At 35.3% G+C, this 21,602-nt stretch overlaps 1 protein-coding gene across 1 annotated transcript in view; it reads left to right on the top strand.

The window, feature by feature from the left end:
- LOC150074937 (solute carrier family 35 member F6-like) overlaps positions 1 to 21,602 on the top strand; it is a 107,536-nt gene that overhangs the window by 31,020 nt on the left and 54,914 nt on the right. Inside the window, exons 2-4 of the mRNA XM_090389387.1 lie at positions 8,615 to 8,687; positions 17,955 to 18,186; positions 18,630 to 18,803. Of these exons, the coding sequence (XP_090245513.1) occupies positions 8,615 to 8,687; positions 17,955 to 18,186; positions 18,630 to 18,803 (479 nt within the window). The remainder of the gene's footprint in view (positions 1 to 8,614; positions 8,688 to 17,954; positions 18,187 to 18,629; positions 18,804 to 21,602) is intronic.

Raw genomic sequence — 21,602 nt, 5'->3', positions numbered from 1 at the left:
GAGAGAGAGAGAGAGAGAGAGAGAGAGGAGAGAGAGAGAGAGAGAGAGAGAGAGAGAGAGAGGAGAGAGAGAGAGAGAGAGAGAGAGAGAAGAGAGAGAGAGAGAGAAGTAGAAAGGAATCACCAAGAAAGAGAAGAATGATGATATCCAGCTCAGGACCCTGGGTTTACCAAGCCCATACTCACCAGATGTGAGCCCCCGGTGTTAGATAAAACACTATATCCATAAGGACTGAATAACAGAGTTAATCAAAAATACATGAGTAATAATTTGAAAGATATTTTTGTTTATAATATGTTTCAAATTTTTAAACTCATAAATTTAAATGAAAAAGATAATATAGTAAATCTAAAACATTTTTAAGAGCGACCGAGAACAGCTAGGCGATTTCACAGATTTATTTAAAATTTGGGACACCGATCCTATAAACATGTAAAAATACATAATACACTCTTCAGCATTAAACTTAGTGCACTCAAAGCCCTAAGTAGGAAAGCCAATAATTATGTCTTTGGATCTTGTCACCTTATGCACACACTCGGCGCCTCCGTGGGCAGGAGCAGCAGTGCGTAGCACACGCTTCTTGATTAGACTGGGGTTCGAGCCCGTGACCACCAAATACGGAGGATGTGGAAAGGTCAGGAATGACCACCGCATATCCCAGGAGCAATATGGCCTCAGTTGCTAATGCTCCTAAAAACCAAACAAACAAAAAATCTTATGCACATTATACTAGATATTGTTAAATTCAGAATTAATATTTTGAATATTAACAAGTAACCAGAAAACTCTGTCCTTGTCTTATTATCCAAATTATCCATCATTTTATTTTCAAAATAAAATGATGGATAATTTGGATATACATAGAACTATTAACTTACATAATGACTTTTTACCTATTAATAACTTACATATTAATATCAGATTTAGATATGCTAAACCATTTGGTCTTAAATCATGTAACTATAAAATAATAGCTACAAACCTTTACAATATTGGACAGGATATATGTGTTTGCTGCAAGCCTTCATTTCTTAGATACGTAGATCCTAACCATAACCACATTATAACCGGCGATTTATATATAATCCCATATCCTGAGCTTAGAGATATTTTATCACTCGGTTTTAAGTTTCAACCTAATCTACCTATTAATAAATCAACTTTTAAAAAAAACTGTTATATCTAGATTTATTAAAATACTGCATAAGATCTGCATACAAATATAACATACCGGTTGAGGCATACCACATGTGCTGTTCACAGTGCTAAATATCTTATATTTACCAAATATAATCAATTGAAATTCATACCGGATAATCTAAATAATACAAAATTAATAAATAAGCAGCTCAAAGAAATACATAAACATTTTGTAATTACTCCAGTTGACAAAGCTGCTTGCAATTCTGCAATTATATGTAAGTCATATTACATAGAAATTATTAAAAATGAACTGTCCAGTAGCACATACAAATACATTGCATCTTCCCCTAATGTAATAATCAAAAAAAAACTAATAGCATTGTATAAAAAATTAAAGTACAGTAACCTAAAATATCCATTTATATATGGTATACCTAAATTTCATTTAGATTCATAACATGTAGAGATAGTTATGCTAAAATTCCAGGTAAAACATTAGAAAAGTTACTTAAAACTGTATTAAATAATGTAAATAAAACTATTATAATAAATAACTTACCGATTTAAATGCAATAAAAAATAACAATATTCAGCAGATACAAACATTTGACTTTAACCGTTTATTCACTAGTATCAATCTCGACAATTTAAAAGATGTTCTCCAAAAACTATATTTGGAACATAAATATGCTATAAAGTTTGATTTAACCTACTGGGATACTCTAATAAATTTATGTATTTTTAAGAATTACGTATATGACGGAACTTCGTTATACTTACAAGTGATTGGCATCCCTATGGGAAGTCCGGCATCCTGCATAATTGCAAATCTATCTATATTCTACAGAAAGAACATTCCAAGATAACCTACTTATGTTCAGATACGTAGATGATCTATGTGTGTTTAATTGTCCGCATTTCGTTCAGGATTACAGCAAATTATATCCAGAAGAACTTTTATTGGAAAAAACTCACAGTTCTAATACTATTGCAAATTACCTGGATCTTCGTTTAGAAATATTCCATAATGATATAATGTAAACGTATATAATAAAAGAGGCACATTTAATTTCAATGTAGTCGGCTATAAAAACTGGAGATCTAATATATCAAAATCAGTGCATGCTAATATCATTTTATCCCAGTGTCTGAGGATTGCTTCTATTTGCAATAAAAACACAACCTGTTCAGCAAACATAAGCATTGTACAATAAGTCAATGAATAATAATTTCCTTATCACTTACCTGAAATACCACTTCAGGAAGGCGATCGATATAATTAATTTCAAAATTTATTTTCTGAACCCATTGCTTCAATATAATTACCATAATTACGGATTTAGAGCCATGTATATTATGTACATAGGATACACTTTTCTTTCTTGGTGTCTTATGGTTTATAAAACTGGTACCCACCGGCCTGCAAATTATAGTGTATCATTTATTTTGTTTTATTTTATTTTATGTTATTTTATCTTATCTTATTTTATAATCACACTGTATATACTAAAGTTCACGCTAAGGTGACATGCAAATTCAGCTCAGGGTCCTACTATAGGAATGGGTTTGCGATCCTGGGCATACCTGAGCTACAACTTATATCTTGTATTTGTCTTTCAGCTGTTCTACACTTAGTTCTTATTTCTCCGAAATTATTAGGGTAATCCGAGGATGTAGGAGAAACTATTTCTTATTTATACTACTATATTTTCACCTTTATTGGAGTTCAGGTTCTATTATTCCTACTCTATTAGTTTTTATTCTTACTATCTGCATGTTTCTCTTTGCGTTAACTTAACTTTAATTAATTATATTTACCATATCCATCACATAGGGGTCACCACATATATACTCACTAGGGGATTATTATTTCATAACGACTAGTTGTTACATTATGTCCTGGATACGGTAGATGTGCTTTATACTTTACATTTATTCTTATTTTAATTATTAAATTACGTTCTCTGTCGGGTCAATGATGTTCAATATATGCTTACATTTATAATATCTTCCTTTTGATTCAAAAAATTAACTACCTTTAATTGGTTTAGATTCAAATTACTTAATCTCTGGATTTTTTATATTTTATATATCTTAGCAGATATTGATCATTACAGAAACAGAGAACTCCTTGTCATTTTTTCCCCTTCAGTCTGGGTGGTTGAAGTCATCTAGATTGTGGGTAGACAACGATAAGCTTTATTTATATATGTGTGTGTGTATATATATATATATATATATATTTTTTTTTTTTAATATATTTATATTCCTTGCGTTTCTTTAAATCCAGCTTGGTATTGTCTGCTTGAATTACCTTCTATATTATTATCTTCAATATTATACAAAATATTTTATACACACACACACACACACACACACACACACACACACACACACACACACAGCAATACCCTGCATAGCACTGATAATTGGTACCAAAACTTATGTGAAACCCGAAACTGTGCTGATTTGAGGTATAATTATAATAAATCTGTAAACAATTTGCACTTGATAGTCAATTAAAAGTATTTGAAATAAAAAAATATTGCAAAAATTTTATTAATGAAAAGGTAACATCATGAGAGAAGAGAAAAATGCTTTATTGTTTATTTAGGTATTTCAATAATGAAGTCTGGCGGAGTAGCCTCTTCCTTTTCTTGGCATACAAGTCTTTGTAGTATTGAATCCCATCTTGTAAAATTTACTGTATCTTGATGCTATGTTCAACATTCGGATCTCCATTCATAATCACCTCGCAGGCCATGTCAACCCCACCCCCTGCAAAACTTTCTCCAATTCTTCTGTTGAAAATTCTTTTGGTGCTACTTCAGTGTTAGCTACTTCAGAATTGTTTTCTTCTTCATATACAGTTTGCTCCTCAATTTGAAGGAGAGTTGCATCATCTAAGTTATTTGCATGTGAGTCAATGCAGTCATGTACATTGGCAGCGTCCAACGTTTCGAATCCCAAGTCTTTTCTGATCTTCACAATGTCTTCGACAATTGTCTGAACTTGCGATTCAAAACCAGTGAAGTCAATTGCCAAATGGGACAAAACATACTGCCAAACAGAACACATGTTGTTGGCAGTGATTTCTAGCAAAGATGCAGATATATTTTCAATTGTATTTAAAGGGATAAAAAATAAATTGTGAAATGAAAAGTTTGAAAAACCATCACGTCATCTCGTCAGGACAGAACTAAGATTACTGAACACTTTCACATTGCTGCTGACTGCCTGAGGGGAGCTATTGGCACATGTGCACGTGAGACAATAGAGTTGGCACTGCAGCATATATGTACACATACCTAGGCTACGACAGTGCAGCATATATGTAGAGTACGTGTCTAGGGCCCCCTAGGCTATTGAATGAATTTTAATATGTACAGTAAATTTTTGCTTTAATTGAAAACTGTGTTATAGTGAAACTTGTGCTGTTTGAAGCCTTGCTAAGAGAGGTATTGCTGCATATATCTTGTTCATATCTTGTTATGAACATTTGTACAAAAATGTTCATAACAAGAAACTGGGACATTTAAGCTTCCCAAAAAGGAGTTTTGGGACACCGGGATGAATGGACATCCAGGTCAGGGCTGGCTTAAGGCACAATCAAGCAATTTCCCCCTCAAACAGGGTGCCAAAATTTAGAGGGGGGGGTGCAAAATTCCCCGACAATTCACTGATTTGCTGTAAATTTCAAGTCCGAGTAGTAGCAGATTAAGGTTGGTTGAGGCCCCGGGCGCAGAAGAAAATACTGGGCCCCTTAAAAAAAAAAAGAGAGAGACAGGGAAAATAAAAATACATGTTAACCATTTTTTTAAATAAATAAAAAATATTATGTACTACTAATGTTTTATTTCCAATAAAATTTGAATATAATATATGTATAATATAATTAATAATAGCATAATAATAATCAAAGTTTTGAACTAATAGTTGAACATATTAGTTCAACTAATTTGTTGGAGTTTTGCGTGGGCCCTTCAGAAGTTGGGACCCAGGGCGTGCGCCTGCCGTTAAATCTGCCTCTGAGTCTGAGAGGGTTCAACAAAAAAACCTTGCACAGAGCACTGATAGACCTGGGGCTGCTTCTGGATACCCTGTATGTAGAGTATGTATTTTCTGTGATGATTTAAATTTTGTTTTTTAAATGTTCAGATATATTAAGCAAATTTTTTTTTTTTTTTTTTTTTAGCTTGTTTTTCTTTAATCATTTTGTAATGAATGATTGATTTATTGTAACAACAAGATAATAATGTGATTATTTCAATGGTGCACCTTTCTGTTGAGAGGAAAAAAAAAGACTTGAATTTTTCTTGCAAGAAATTCTTATTATTCCTAACCTATTTCTTGTAATTTTAAACGGTTACAAATAAACAATAAAATATATAAACTATACCTAAATACAGTGGCGGACAAAAAAACTGCATCACTTGTGAATTTTTAGCAAATAATGTATTGTGGGTTGCAGTAATGTTCAAAATGCATTTGTTAGATGGGATATATATATATATATCTCTGTGAATGAAATCCAATAAAAAGACTCCACCTGATATACCTAATTGCCATAAATATCTTCCCAAAGGGTAAAATGTGTGATTAATGGAAATATGAGAAATCATGCAAATGGCAATCGTGACAACCAAACATACAATTTTATTGCATTTATGTGTACAAACTGAAATGACAAGTTAACATAATAGTATTATCTATTGTAAATAAGCAAAATAAGTCCTCAGTATTTTGTTGTTCTTCCTCAAGCTGCAATTACAGCCTTGCAACAATCTGGCATAGAGTTAAATCAACTTCTGGATATACGGTTGCCCAATTTTGTGGTACCACATCCTTACAATGCTTCCTGCAGTTGAATCTTACTTGTCTTCTTCTGAGTAATTTTAGACGACATTAGGTACCAGCAATTTTCAATAGGGTTTAAATCTGCACTGTTGCTAGGCCAGTCCAACACTGTAATGCCAGCATTTCTGAGGTACGACTGTACCTTAAGGAGGAAAAATATTAAGTATGTTTTAAGCCTTGTGAGACAAGAAGACAAACTGATCATTAAATCTAAACAGCATAAAACTTACCAATTTTGCTGTGTGGCAAGGTGTTGAGTTCTGTTGAAAAATGCAGTTTTGGATGTCTGTGTGGTGATCCCTAATAAGGGTTTCAGGCACTCCTCCAAGATAGCAGTGTAGGTTTCTACATTCACCATTCCATTAATAAACTTAATTTGCCCCACCCCTTTGCTTGTTATGCATCCCCAGACCATCTGACCGCCCCGGTGGGGAACTTTACAGTTAGTGTTATGCAGTCAGGATGGTATTCCTCCGATTTTCGTCTTCTGACATATCGCTTCCTATCCCAGCCATGCAGGTTTAATTTCAATTTGTCAGAAAAGATGACGGTGTCCCATTGCTCTTTTGTCCATGAAACATGCGTTTTAGCCCAAGCAAGTTGCTTCGTTCTCATTTGTTGGGTCAACAAAGGCTTCTTCTTGGGCCGATAGGCATGCAGACCACATTCCGAAAGCCATCTTTGGATAGTTCTTGCACTTGTTTCAACACCAGAAGCAACCTTAAAGTCCAGTTTTAGATCAGGAGCACTAGCATGCCAATTATGAAGGCATAGCTGTTTCAAATATTGATCCTGGGAGGGCGTAGTCCTCCTACGATCAGGCCGTAAGAGGGCGTAGTCGCTCTCTTACGGCCTGATCCAGGTCTTCTCTTCACATCACCGGTTTCTCACTTTAATTTCGGCATCTGGGATACTGCTGACTGGTGGCAGCCTATTTTATCAGTGATAGCACGCATAGAAAGCACTTCCTGGGACAGAGCAACAGTTACACTTTTTTTTTTTTTTTTTTTTTCTTGGTGTCAACTGAACATATGGGACCATGCTTACACCTCTGCAAAACAGGATATTAATGAGCATGTATACCCTTCCAATGCTGTATTTATAGAAACTGCTGATGAAATACATTGCAATTACTGTGATGCAATAGAAGCTTTATCTGACACAATACCTTTGCTTTGTGACAAACAATTATTGTAATCAAACAATATCTTATACATTTCACTACAAATGTTACTTTTCTTAAGGTGATGCAATTTTTTTTTGTATGCCACTGTATATTTTGTTTATTTTCTTATACTTACATTAAAGCAAACTTCATTTGTTTGTTTTAACGCTGTTATCCTATTATAAATAAACAGTATTTAATGCAAAGGTGTGAGAAACATTCTGATAAAATAAATTCTTGATTTTATTGTGAAGTGTTAGAACATAGTTGTAGTTATTTTAATTCCAAAATGTATTTTGTTATGTGTTATTATTAATGGTACAAGAAAGCAAGCTATAGCATCAGCCAAAAAAAAAAATCCAAAAAAAAAAAAAAAACTAGTGCTTCCCATATCACCTGTCCATTCCCTCTAAAGGTTTATCTTGTTCTTCCTGTAATTTATTCAAAGTACTCACCTGTGCAATGTCAGATGGAAGTTTGTTCCAACAATCAATTACCTACTAGCTGAAGACAAATTTCCACACATCCATCCTGCAACCATCCTTCAATTTAAATTAATGTATCCTTGTGTGTAGTCTGCACAAGAGGAAGGATTCCATTGGCATTGAATTTATACTCAATCTATTCAAAGCCTTAAACACCTCAATCAGATCTCCTTGCAGATACATAGTCTCCAGATGCTGCAATTTGCAGGACTGAAGCATTTCCTGGTAAGAGCGTACTTTTGTTTCCTTCACTAATCTTGCTGCCCTTTTCATGGACAATGAGATGGTGTTATAATTAAATGTTAAACGCAACAATGAATAGCTAGATATTGAGTTGTAAAGAGTGGCCATCAAAGGTTTCAGTTAATTATGAAATAAACATTATCTGTACTGGGAATGATTTCTGTGATGTTAACAAAACTGCTTGATTAGCAATTTCCAATTGCTAATCAAGCAGTTTTCGTGTATGGGTTTATTCCTATTTGGTACTTAAAAAAAAAAAAGTGATTATAAGTGGGAAATTATTTAATGTTATATCTATTAAAAATGTATGGCACTTCATAGGAGTTACCATAAGACCAGAAGAAAATAGTAAAAATTCTGTATGTTCTAAAAATTCCCTAAAAAAAAAAAAAAAAAAAAAAAAACTTAAGATTTAGAGGAAAAAAATTTACTTAAATTATAACTGGTTGTATGATATTTCTTATGTTACGAATTGATTTGGTGTACTGATTTCTACTTTTAAGCATATTAACACAATCATTACTATGATTGTGTTAATATGCAATCATTACTATGTATTTAAGAATATGAGGTTAAGTGTTGATTTTTACCATAAAAATTTGCAGTAAATAAAACTGGAAAAAACAGATGCTAATTATAAGCTGTCCTTATGTTTTGACAGACTTTGTTTACAGCACTATGATTTTATTTAATGAGCATTCAATAAATTATTCTCTAGGTGGGCGGATCAAACTAAATCAGTGGGTAAATATGGAGGCAAGGAGCGATACTTTGACCACCCATTTTTACAGGTAAGACTACAGTGCAGTATTAATCTTGATTATTACTTGCACTTCATATTTTTCAGGAATATACCAGGCAATGCCTTTGATCTTATGTAGCTATTTTCACATCAATAGATGGCACTTGATGGACATACCTTAATTTTCAGAATCAGTAGTTAGGCATTCGGTTTCCTTGAAAACGGAATATCTTCATTACTGTTGGGTTCTTCTAGTATCTTTGTCTTTTAGCAACCATGGTGCCTAGTCAAGGAGAAACCTGACAATTCACCAAAGAATTGTGCTGTTGATGATAAGTTCTATTTAATAGACAATTTCCAATAATCTGATTATGTGAATCCCCACCACCAACATCCTCACCAATCTTCCTGCTTACTAATACTAGAAAATATTTTGCACTAGAATAATGTGATTAAATACGAACATGAGCACTAGTCCTACCAAAAAAAAAAAAAAAGAAAAAAAAGTAGCATAGAGTTCTTTGCTTACATTAATACTAGAAGGAAAGGGATGAACCACATTGGCTCACTAAGTATGCATGACATAACTACTGATGGCCTGTTCAGACAGCTCTCCGATTAGTTACTATATGTGTGATGTAGTAACAAAGGATCTGATGCAAAAAATAATTTTGACATAATACACTTAACTATCATAAAAACTTTTGATACTTATCCACAGGAAAGACTGCTATACAAATTGGAGCAGTGTAGTGTTAGGGAAAGTACTGCTTCTGATAAAGGGATGGTTGAGTAGTAGAAGACTGAGGGTGGTTATACATGGACTGCTCTTCTTGGATGAATGTTATTAGTGGAGTCCCTCAGGGTTTAGTGCAGAACCCCTTAGTGTATACAATATTTATTAACAATATTGATGAATACATATCAAGTTTGTCTAAGTTTGCAGATGATACAAGGGTTGGTAGGGTAGTTAACGATAGAAATCAAACCATAGTATTGCACCAAGACTTAGAAATAATTAGTCAGATGGGTTGAGAAGATTATAATATTATAAAATGCTCAGTAAAACTCTATAGTTATGTCTTCTAAATTGAGCACTTCAGTTTAATTACAGCTGTGTAATGTTTATTACTCTGCTCCTGTATAATTTTTTTTCTCTCTGTATATATGTACCTGTTCAAGTGACACCATGTTCATAAGTCCTAGATAACAATACATGTGAAGTGCGCATGGACTCTCTAAAGCTAACAATACTGCAGTAAAACTACATTTAATCCACAAATTTCTTTTTTTTTGTACAAATTGTGTGGAAAAAAGAAATAATTGCTGGATTTCTTTTTGTCTGATTTTAATGAAATTTAGAGCTGCTTGACAAATGTTTTTAAAAGGCTCAAATATAAAATTTCATGAAAATCTGCCAAATGGGTGTCAAACTGTTATTTGCAGAGAGACAGCCAAATGGATGAATATGATGATGACGACAATAGCTGGATATGCAAATACACTCAGTGATCACTGAATTGTGACCACCTACCTAATACCATGTTAGGCCACTGTTTACATGGATAATACTGCTATTCGCCTAGTTATTGACTCCGCTAGATGTCTGAAGGTGTCCTTCGGTATCTGCAGCCATATTGCCTGTAACGCTTTCCACGGTGTCAGAATAGATTGATTACATCCTATATGTCTCACTTCCTGTTTCAAAACATCCCACAGGTGTTAAATTGGATTGAGGTCGGCACATTTGGAGGTGGATCAAGATGGGTGATATCCTCACTGTTTTCCTCAAACTGCTCGTTTAGAGTATGCGCCTGATGACACTGCACATATCATTTTGGAAGATCCATTTCTGTCTGGGAAAAAATGCAGCGTGGCAGGGTGCATATGGTCTCCTAAGATCTGCTGGTAGTTGGTCCTACACACCAGGAAACCCAGTTTTTGCCAGCAAAACATGCCCCATATTATGCATCCACCTCCACCTGCTGGATAGTAGTGGACTCTATGAACTTGTGCTGCTTGTCCACACAAAGCCATCAGTCAGCATGTTGCACCAGCTATTTGTACTCATCTGACCAGCACACTTGTTTCCAGTCCTCCAATATCCAACCAGTGTGTTGTTGATACCACAAAATTTGCCATCTATAATGATCAGCGGTGAGGAGAGAGTGTCCTTTGGTCATCTGCTGTGGAACCCCATACATGTGAGTGTGCAGCACATCATCATATGGGATGCTGTTCTTGCATTCCTCATATTGTATTGTGATGAAAACTGTCACACAGTGACCTGCCGTTCAGCCCATACAATACTGCACTCTTTTCTTGCCACAAACATCCAATTTGCTTAATTCTTTAGTTCTGTTGGTGGGAGGTGGTTTTGACCCATTCAACACCACTCTTTGTACAACTTAACCACAGTGGGCTGTGAGCAACTGACAAGACATGTCATTCCAATATGAAAGCACATGATGCACAAGCTCCCACAACCATGCCCTTTTGAAACTCCATGATACCTTTACTATGTCCCATAACTGTTACTTTATCACTTTGACTTGCACAACTAGATGCAAATTACCACTGCTCTAGCATATGAAATTGTTTGTCTTTTTATATGGTGGGCTATATGGCATAGTCTGTTACGGATGGGATGGTCACAATTCGATGATCACTAAGTGTATATAAGCTGATGGGTCAAGTGCATTCAGAGATTATACATGATCTGTGAATGCACTTGACACCATCAGCTGGTGTGAAAAGGATTGTTCTTTTTCTATTCACCTAAGATTATTTAGACCCCACATGCCTGCATTCAAAAAATCAGAAAAAAATAATTCAAAATTGTTCATCTTTTTGATGCAGCTTATATTTTCAATATTTTTTTTTAACACAACTCTGAAAAATCCATTTTTTATATGAAACATTTTTTTAAAATCAAAACTCCCTTTAAACCCATTGGTGAATGAAATGGAAATTTAAAAACCATGTACTTCAAACAACACATGCAATTCATGCTGGCTTGTTAGTAATAGGAGCACCTGCTGCACGAAACATATGCATGCATGTCAACAGTTTTGCTGACTGTGCTTCAATGGCATGAAGGATGCTACTGATTGTAGGTTAGCATGTGACAGTAAAGCTAGCTTGGTATCAATAACTGTAAGTGACAGATGCCAATCAATACGTGCATATCATTAGATTTGATTTATTCATAATTTTTTTTAATTGTGTGACGACAGAGATTTCTGGATTTTTCAATGGAGAAATCAAAAAAAACATTTCTAAAACAGCTATTAAGAGTTTCAAATTTGTGGAAGAAGTAGATGAAGAGCATAAATTACTGAAATATTGTCTGGGGTTGAATTGACGCATTAGTAGTGGCATATGATGCAAGTTATATAGCATCAGCCAACAAAAACAAAAAAATACCACTTCACATATCCCATTTCACCTATCCATTCCCTCCAATAGTTTCTCTAGTAGGCGCCTCCGTGGGCAGGAGCAGCAGTGCGTAGCACACGCTTCTTGATTAGACCGGGGTTCGAGCCCGTGACCACCGGATGCGGAAAGGTCAGGGAATGACCACCGCATATCCCCGGAGCAATATGGCCTTAGTTGCTAATGCTCCTGAAAAACCAAACAACAAACAACAAGTTTCTCTAGTTATTCCTTGAATTTATTTAAGCTATCAACAGTGTTCTCCCCAGAAAATTTTGTTGGGTGGGGAAGTGTAATACTTCGAAATATTATAAAATTTTCTGTTATGTATTTATAAATGTGACTTAAGCGATCCAGAGCAAAATTTAATTGCATAATTTAACATTATATGCTCCTGTCGCATTGATCTCGATCGCATAGAATGTTTGAATTAATATTGATCGAGATCAGTGAGCAGTACCATACGGTACTGCGAGAATCGCTTAAATTTTAGTGGGCAGTTAGTTAAATTCACCGGGCAGTGCACCCATTCGATAGGTCCTGGGGAGAACACTGATCAACTTCCACAACAACAGATGGAAGTATATTCCAGCAATCAACCACTTGCTGGCTAAAGGCAAACTTTCAAACATCTATTCTGCAAGCATCCATCCTCAGTTTGAATTTATGCCCCCTCAGGTGAGTAATATGAGTAACAGGAAGAACCCCATCAGATTGAGCTTGCTCAAATGATTCAAAGTCTTAAACAGCTCAATCAGATCACATTGCAGGTGTCTAGTCTCCAGATGCTGCTGTTTGCAGAACTGAAGCTTTTCTTGGTAAGAGCACTCCTTTATTCCCCTTGCCAATCTCATTGTCCTTCTTACTCATTCTAGCAGCTCTACTTCCTTCCTAAAGTGAGGCCTTCAGACCTGTATGCAGTACTCAAGATGTGGCTTTACCATTTGCCGTTTACAATGGTATAATCATCTCCTTACCACATAGGTGGTACCACACTCAAGGTCATGGAGAATTAAAGAGATCTAGGGGTGACTGTATACGGTGAAACATGAATCTCTCGGAGCAGTGCAGACAGGCTGCTAGAACAGCTCGTGGGTTTAATGAATGATATTCAGGTACTTTGCCAGCAGGAAGAAGGTGATTATCCCATTGTGTAAAGTGTGAGCGTCCTTGGCAGGCTCTGGAAAGCAGCACTCCTAGAAAACTTGTATAACAGTGTCCAGGAATACCTGTCGAATAGGAAAATTGAGGTTGCCACAACCTTCTGAAGAGTTGTTAAAAGTGTCCACAGGGGCTGCCCACAGGGATCTGCCCTGGGGCTGCTACTGTAGAGTGTGGTCCTTGATGACTTCTTGGCTCTGGACCTGGGAAATGTGGCCAGTCAGGCATTTGCTGATGACCTCATTTTAATGGTGAAAGTGGACTTCAGAACGGGACTTGAAACAGAGGCCAACCAAGCACTACAAACCCTACAGAATTGGGTGAAAACACATGTTAAAGATTTCACCAACCAATACAAACTCATTACTGAAAGGCTCTTTAAATATCAGATGACCACTGCAAATAAAGATTTACCATTAAACTAGCAAAGCAAATAAAGTATCTAGGTATTATTCTGGATGGAAACCTGTCCTTTACACCTCACCTACCTGAAAGAGAAACTAAGAAACTATGCAGCACTTATAGCAAGAGTATCTCGCAGGGATTGGGGACTCAACAAGAAGCCCCTGTCCCTGTATTATAAAACAATATTCATCCCAGTGATCACTACAGATCGCCAATCTGGTTCAGGAAGGCTGGAACCGTGGTCAACAGAAGACTGCTGGACACTGCTGGAAACATACTTCTAACTCTAACCAGGGCCTGCAAAATGGTGAGCACTTATGCTCTGCAGGTCCTAGCAGGAGCTCTTCCACTGGACCTCGAGGTGACTAGATGTGGACTCGTGTATTTACTATCCAAGGATATGCCTGCCTCCACTATGACTTTACCTTGGACCCAACCAACAGCTGGACAACAGAGAAACAACGAATAGTGGCTCACATGTTGAAGATTTGGCAGCACAGATGGGAGATGTCGCCAAAGGGTCAAGTTACAAGAAGCTTCATACCAATAGTTGCAAAAATGTATCCAGAAGCCCCCTCATGGTTCTACCCTGGGCTAAATACAACCTTCCTCCTGACGGGCCACGGCCCATTTAAAGCAAAACTGAACGCACTTGGAATAATAGAGTCCACATGCACCTGTGGAGAACCTGAAACCTGGCAGCATATTATGCTTGACTGTGAATGCTACGAAGAACACAGAAGTAGACTTATAACTGAGATTCAATACTTGCCGAAAAATCAAGAGTACCATCTACTGGATTCAGAAGATGAACACAAAGCCCTCAGCCAATTTACACTTGACGTCTTCAACAGACAACGAACAGAAATAGCCATCCACAATGAATAGATAACTACATTTAATAAATAAAGGCAAACTGATAATGAACATCAACACAGAGGAAATGACGGCCAAACACTAAGGACAAACGCACAAAGAGCAGACCCTTATGGCATAATATGCAGCAGAATAAATGGAGCATCAATACTATTACTGAAACGGCATCGACCTAGGAACCAATGGGAGTGGTACCAGCCAGGACGTGGTCGCTCCCAGGATGAACCCATACCAGGTAGGACCTACACACCTAGAAGAGGACTAGGCCCCACCAACGAGTCAGCATCGGAATACACTTGCTGGCGGGCACTGCAAATTGCCACTATGGCGAACTGGGTGGGGCTCTCTTGCCCGGCCCACTTTCTTTCACTATTCCTAGTGGAGTGAGGGGATGGTCTGTTTGCTCCCTCCCCTCCCACCACCCCTTCTTTTCCCTCTGGTTGGGCATGGGCATGCCCCACTGATATACCTGGGGTCGCCTTCCCTATTGATCCCATATTTCTGTCTTCCCCTAGCCTTCTGTCTCTCCCCCAACTCTACCTATAAGTAAAAACGAATGCCCCACACAAAGAAAAATTTTAAAATGCCAAACTTGACACACTTGCAACCTCTTTCGGCCTAACCAGATTCTAACATTTATCCCCTCCCCCCATTTTATACATACATACATATATATATATATATATATATAGGTCCTAGCCACTGAAATCTCAGGAAATTGGGTGGCAGGACCTGCCAGAGTACTTATCTAAAAATACTGGTGTACCTGGTCTGCCTCCATGGGGCCAAGTGTGGGCAACGTTGGGCCTCAACAGGGGTCCAGCAGCTAAACGGCCAGATGAACAACAGCACATAACACTACACATATCCATTATCCACACACTTTTAAATCTCTGGCCTTCCCAGCGAACTGATACACCCACAATGTAAAGCAATGTGGAGATGGGGGGAACCCCTGGTGCCGTTAGACACTAAATACACTTTACACTTTGTGTAAGGCAATGGTTAGGCTGCACCTTGAGTGCTGTTTACAGGTGTGGAAGCCTCATTTTAAGAAGGATGTGAATCTCTTGAAACAGGTGCAGAGAAAAGCAACTAGATTATTCAAGGACACAAAAGAGTACTCCTACCACAAAAAAACTTCAGTTTTGCAAATTGCAGCACTTGACGTGCCCCTTCCGAGAAGACCTGATTGAAGTTTTTAAGGATTTAAATTTGAGTAAAAATGATAGTATTCATACTCTCTCTAAGACCACACACACACACATGGGGACATAAGTTTAAAAAAAAGAATGGCTGCAGGATAGATGTGAAAAAATTTGCAATTTGCTTTCAGCCAGAGAGTAATTGATTATTTGAAAAAATTACCATCTGGTGTTGTGGAAGTTGGTAAGATGAATAAATTAGAGGGGGAACAATTAGACATTATTAGAGGGGATGGACAGTTGAGGTGGGTATGTCCCCCCCTCTGGTATGAGGGGTGGTAGGGTGGTTAATGACAGAAATCAAACCATAGTACTGCATCAAGACCTAGAAATAATTAGGCAGATGGGTTGAAAAGATTATAGCTTTATAGAACACTTAGTAAAACTCTATAGTTACATGTCTTCTAAATTCGGCTCTTCAGTTTAATGATAAATTTGCTTCCCTGCATAATTTTCCACTACTTATTACTTTTGCTGAATTTGAAGGACACGTGACTGAAATATAGAAAAGCAAGTGAATGTGATACTCTGGAATTCCAGAACAACAGCTATCTGTCCCATAGGCCTCTGATATTTTAAACTATCATTAGAAACACAGGGGATTGGTAGGCCATTTAAATTAATCACCTATGTCACCAGATTTAAATCATAAGAGAATGTATGGGACTATTTTGAATGGAAAACATAACAGCAGCATCTTTAAAATCTCAATGAATTGAAGACTGAATTGTTTTCAGAATGGCCTAATTTGATATAAACTATTAAAGGGGTCTAGCTGAATTCTAGCAATGAGAATTCAGTTAGTCGTCTGGTAATTTGAATTAAATTACCAGGTGACTTTTTTTTTTTTTGTTTGGGGTCTGTATTTGCTTGTTCCATGAGGACCTCCAGCAGGCTTTATAATTCCCCACACCTTGCTGTCCAGGCTGTTGCATATTCCACTTCAAGAATCAATTTTGTCTCTGCTTACAGCTTTCTTTGATTGATCATTGATCTATTAGTTTGTTAAACCTACCTCCTCCAGCAAAAATATTTGTTGATGCCTTGATAGCATCAGCAAATATTCTTCTACCTTATCTAAGTGTATCTCATTCCTGCAGAAATATTCCCTCTGTTTAACAAGAACAGGCCATGCTGAAAAAAATTCTACCTCATGAGCCTTACACAATCTCTGTACATGAGATTGTGTAAGGCTTATGAGGTAGAAGGGCTGAACTGTTTGTCAAGTCTCCCCTTCCCCCAGGGGAAAAATTCTGAACACTTTCAGATTTGGCCCTGACTTATGGATTTTTCTCAACATTGCCTCATAATTATGAAATATATAAGCCATGGTAACATGCAAGATATTTCAGACATTACTTAAAGCAAAAGCTTAGTCACCAAGTCGGAATCATTTTGATAATTTTACAACTATGACACCTTGAGTGAAACTAAAATCTGTTTTGGCATTTTTTTAAAAATCTTCTATTATATGATGAAAGATTGATTTCATGTAAGATTAAATGTATTCACAAACTATGAGAAGAATAGATTTGTCAGTATATATTTAGTATACTGCTACCTTATTAAAAAGTCAAATTCAATATTTGAATTTCTGAATTATTCATTACTGAAATTTTTTAAATTCAGAAATTTATATAATAAATAGTTATGACACTGATTGTTTTTGGTGACTTGTTGATATCTGCAATGTATAAGAGGATGGGATGAAATAATAAATACATTATTTTCCCATCTCCTTCCATCATGAAGTGACATTGTTGAAACTCAGTAATAAAGATTGAGGTGTTAAAGCAGTGAAATAATTTGAACATTTAATGAATTTTTGTTCAGTCTCTGTAAACTAATCATGCCTGCTGTCACATTTAGTTGACATAGCATATTTTGTACAGACCTAACATTTAATAGTAGAAATGCATGGCATACAACTCAAATTTCAGATTGAGATTTCCTATATACAGTATTCATTTCATGATTTATTTAACTCAATGAATTTCTACTTCACATTATCCACAATTAGGTTTTTACAACTGAAATACAGAAAGGCAAATCAATGTTTTACTGGATACCATTAATTCTTATTCTTTAGAATAAGATTTGTTTTAAATATATACTACTCTAGAATTGCTGAAAGGTTGAGATATTTTGGAAAATTAAATTATGAAAATATAAATTCCAAATTTTTTATTTATTTATTTATTTTTTTCATGAATAACAGTGTTATTTTCTTTTAGGCATCTGGTATGTTTCTTGGAGAACTGTCATGTCTAGCTGCATTTTATATAATTGTTCATTATTACAAAAATAAGATCAGACTTGGGATGGAAGTTCCTACAACCATTAGGGGTAATACAAACTTCAGTATTTTTATTTTTCTTCTTCCTGCCCTTTGTGACATGGTTGCAACTTCCACTATGTATGTTGGGTTAGGTCTCACGTATGCTTCAAGTTTTCAGATGCTAAGAGGCAAGTAATTCTTTAAAATTACTATTTTTCAAATTACGTAATGCTTATTGTAAATAAATATTAATATGTCAAGTAGAGACTAGAAATAATGTCTACTTGACATATTCATATCAACTTAATTATTTTATTCTTAATGTAATTATATAATTATATAAATTAATTAGCCTAATGACTGTTAGGCTGACTAGCTAACAAACTACTAGACAATTCCAGACTGTTTGTTCAAAACAGTATGATGTTAGATAATACCTATTCAAAAATGGGTAATGTATCACTATCCTGCTCATTTTTGTCTGTATCTCTTCTGGCTTGTGGTGTCTCAGAAGTAAGCTGATAATTATAACTGAATACTTAATTTGTTCTCAAGTTTTAATGTTATATTTTGTTATAATATTACTTCATATTATTTTCTAAAGTTTTAACATTTTGTGTCTTGATAATAGGTGCAGTGATAATTTTTACTGGGCTACTATCTGTAGCATTTTTAAACCGCCATTTAAAATGGTTTGAATGGACAGGCATGGTTATAATAATTGTTGGTTTAACAACTGTTGGGTTATCTGATTTTCTTACACCTGGTCAGAATCAACAGCATGGAATTAACAGGATTCTTACAGGTAAGATCATATATTTTAACCTTCTATAAAATATCAGTGAAAATACCATAGTGAACTTATAATGAAAAACTACATAAGTAGTGTAAAGGCACTGATTTAATTGTATTCCATATTGTGACTACCATCACAACAAGTTGCCATGTATTGCACTACCTCGAATAAGTAATGCTTCATTAGGATAGGCCAATAAGCCTTTAAATGGTGCTGTCTGGGTATGGTGCCCACTGAGAATAAGTAACAATAGTCTTCTCTATTAGTGAAGCATTACTTATTCGAGGTAGTGCAATACATGGTAACTCATGAAGGTAGTCACAATATGAGATATAATTAAATCGATGCCTTTACACTACTTATGTAGTTTTTCATTAGGAGTTCACTATGGTGTATTTACATGAGGAATTGCATTACCGGCAACCAGTGAACCAGTAAATGGTGAAACATATGCCTTGATAAAATTACTGGTAATTCTTTACTTTTTACTAGTATTTCAGTACAAAATTTTCAGTGTTACATCCAAATGAGTAATCGAAAGACTTCCTATGCCAAAAATACATTTCCTATACTTTGTTATTTTTGAGGGACTAGGTTACATACTACCCAACACAAGTAACAATAAGCTTATCGAAGTTATTCCCAGAAGCGACAACGGCACAAGTGCAAATGCAGTGGTTTCTAATGCAATAATTTTGGATAAGTTTCTGTTTTATCCATAAAAATAATTTGCTTAACTGATAAGTAAAATAAAAAAAAATTTTAGTGATGAATAAAAATTTGCCATGGCATTACTTCAATCTCACACAAAGAAGATATGCAGTGCTCAATCAGAGCAGTAGGTGGGAGTACTAGTGGACTGCATAATCACCTCCAGCAACATCATAACATCGATTTATTTAAACAAAAAGCAGAAGAAACAACTGAAGGTAACGCTAGTAAAACTACATCCATTGAATCTCATCAAAAAATTACTACTTCTTTCAAGAAAATGCATGATGATCTCTTCCAGCTGTAATATCTCGTATGACTGCACTAGATGGATTTCCATTCTCAAAATTTTGTACATCCGAAGATTTGAAAAGACTGTCTATAAGTGGTTACGTAAATATTCCAAAGTCACCAAACTCAATTTAAAATGTCAAAGAATATGCACAAAAAATTCACGAAGAGGTAGTAGAAGAAATATCAGAGGGCAAACTTTGTGGAGAATCATTCAGTGTAACATGTGACGAATGGACATCGCTAAAAAACTGTCGCTATATGAACGTTATTCTGCATGCAAGTGATAAATTTTGGAATCTCGGTTTGATTCGCATATGGATCTCTGTGTGCTGAAAACTGTGTTGAATCATTAGAAATAAAATTAAATGAATTTAATGTTAATTTCAACAATACTGTTTCTGTAATAACTGATGGGGCTGCATTAATGAAGAAAGTTGCAAAAATTATTAATGCGAACAACCAATTATGTATGGATGGAGGAATTCAGGTGGCAGTAGTGAAAATACTTTACAACAAAAGTGATTCTCAAGAAAGGGAGGAACAAATAGATCCTGAGCCTGATAATGAGGATGTAGATTCAGACGTTTTCGTGAATGAGTTCGATGGCTTAGAAATGACATAAGAACATTTTATTGATGGTGATTATGATATCAATGTTTTACAAGATGAACATTTGAATTTTTTAATAATGAAACAATTGTTGTCAATGTTTTGCAAGTCACCGCTAAAAAACGATATTCTTCAGAAGCATATTACAGAGGAATTGGGTATGGAATTGTCTCTGATATTGGACTCTAAAACACATTGGAGCACTTTGTTGGCCATGTTGGAGTGTTTTTCATAAGTAAAAAATTCTGTTAGAAAGAGTCTCATTGACATTAATTCAGATGTGACCTTTACTGAAAATGAACTTGTACTGGTAGCAGTAGAATCATTGTGTTCTGAAAACATGACTTTGTATGTTGCAGATATAACAATAGAATTCATATTAGATGAACTATCCAAGCAAAATTTATTTTTAAGTAATGAACTGAAGCAAGAAAGTATCTTGCAAGTGAAAGAAAGACATACCATTTACTCTGATATTTTACACTTTTTACATAACCCAGAAATATTAAACGGGGGGATAAGTATGGAATTTTCAATACTGTAAGTAAAAGTATACTGTTGAATGAAATTGTAGAACTACTCAAGCACATATCTGACAATGATAAAGAATTAAGGGAAAATCATGTTAGCTGCTTGCTCAGAACAACACCAACTTCCAATTCATCCACAGCAACTGATTCAACCACAGACCCTACAAATACACTTAACTATGAAAGAGAAATTGAATTTATTCATTAAACATAAAACCAGCTTAGATGTTGATCACACTAACATAAAGAAAAGATGTAGTGAAAAAGGAAATAAATTACTTTACAGAGCAAAAACTGAAAGAAAAATTTCTGAAAAAAGTTTTTTCGATGCATTAATGACAAATTCATCCAGCTAGCATTGAATCAGAACGAGCATTTTCTAATGCAGGTACTATTTGCACTAAAATTAGATTGAGGTTAGACGATGGCAGTTTTAATAACACTGTGCTTTTTGAGAGGCTATTTTCTTAATAATAAAAAATGAGTAATTAATTCTAAGTATTTATTAAATTTAGTTGTGAAATTTTGCAATAATTTTTATATAATGCTGCTTAGACATCTCTATGTATAACTTTAAAAAATAAATGTTTGCTCATTCTCTGTATCAGTAAGTTAGTTTTATTGTAAAATTTGTATTTTGGAAATTCTCATTTTATGTTTTTTT

The sequence above is a fragment of the Mastigoproctus giganteus genome, unplaced genomic scaffold (assembly GCF_048544385.1).
Source record: "Mastigoproctus giganteus isolate SK-2022 unplaced genomic scaffold, ASM4854438v1 scaffold_15, whole genome shotgun sequence".
Classification (NCBI taxonomy): domain Eukaryota; kingdom Metazoa; phylum Arthropoda; class Arachnida; order Uropygi; family Thelyphonidae; genus Mastigoproctus; species Mastigoproctus giganteus.
Note: the sequence above shows the minus strand (reverse complement) of the source record. Positions and strands in the feature narration are given on the sequence as shown.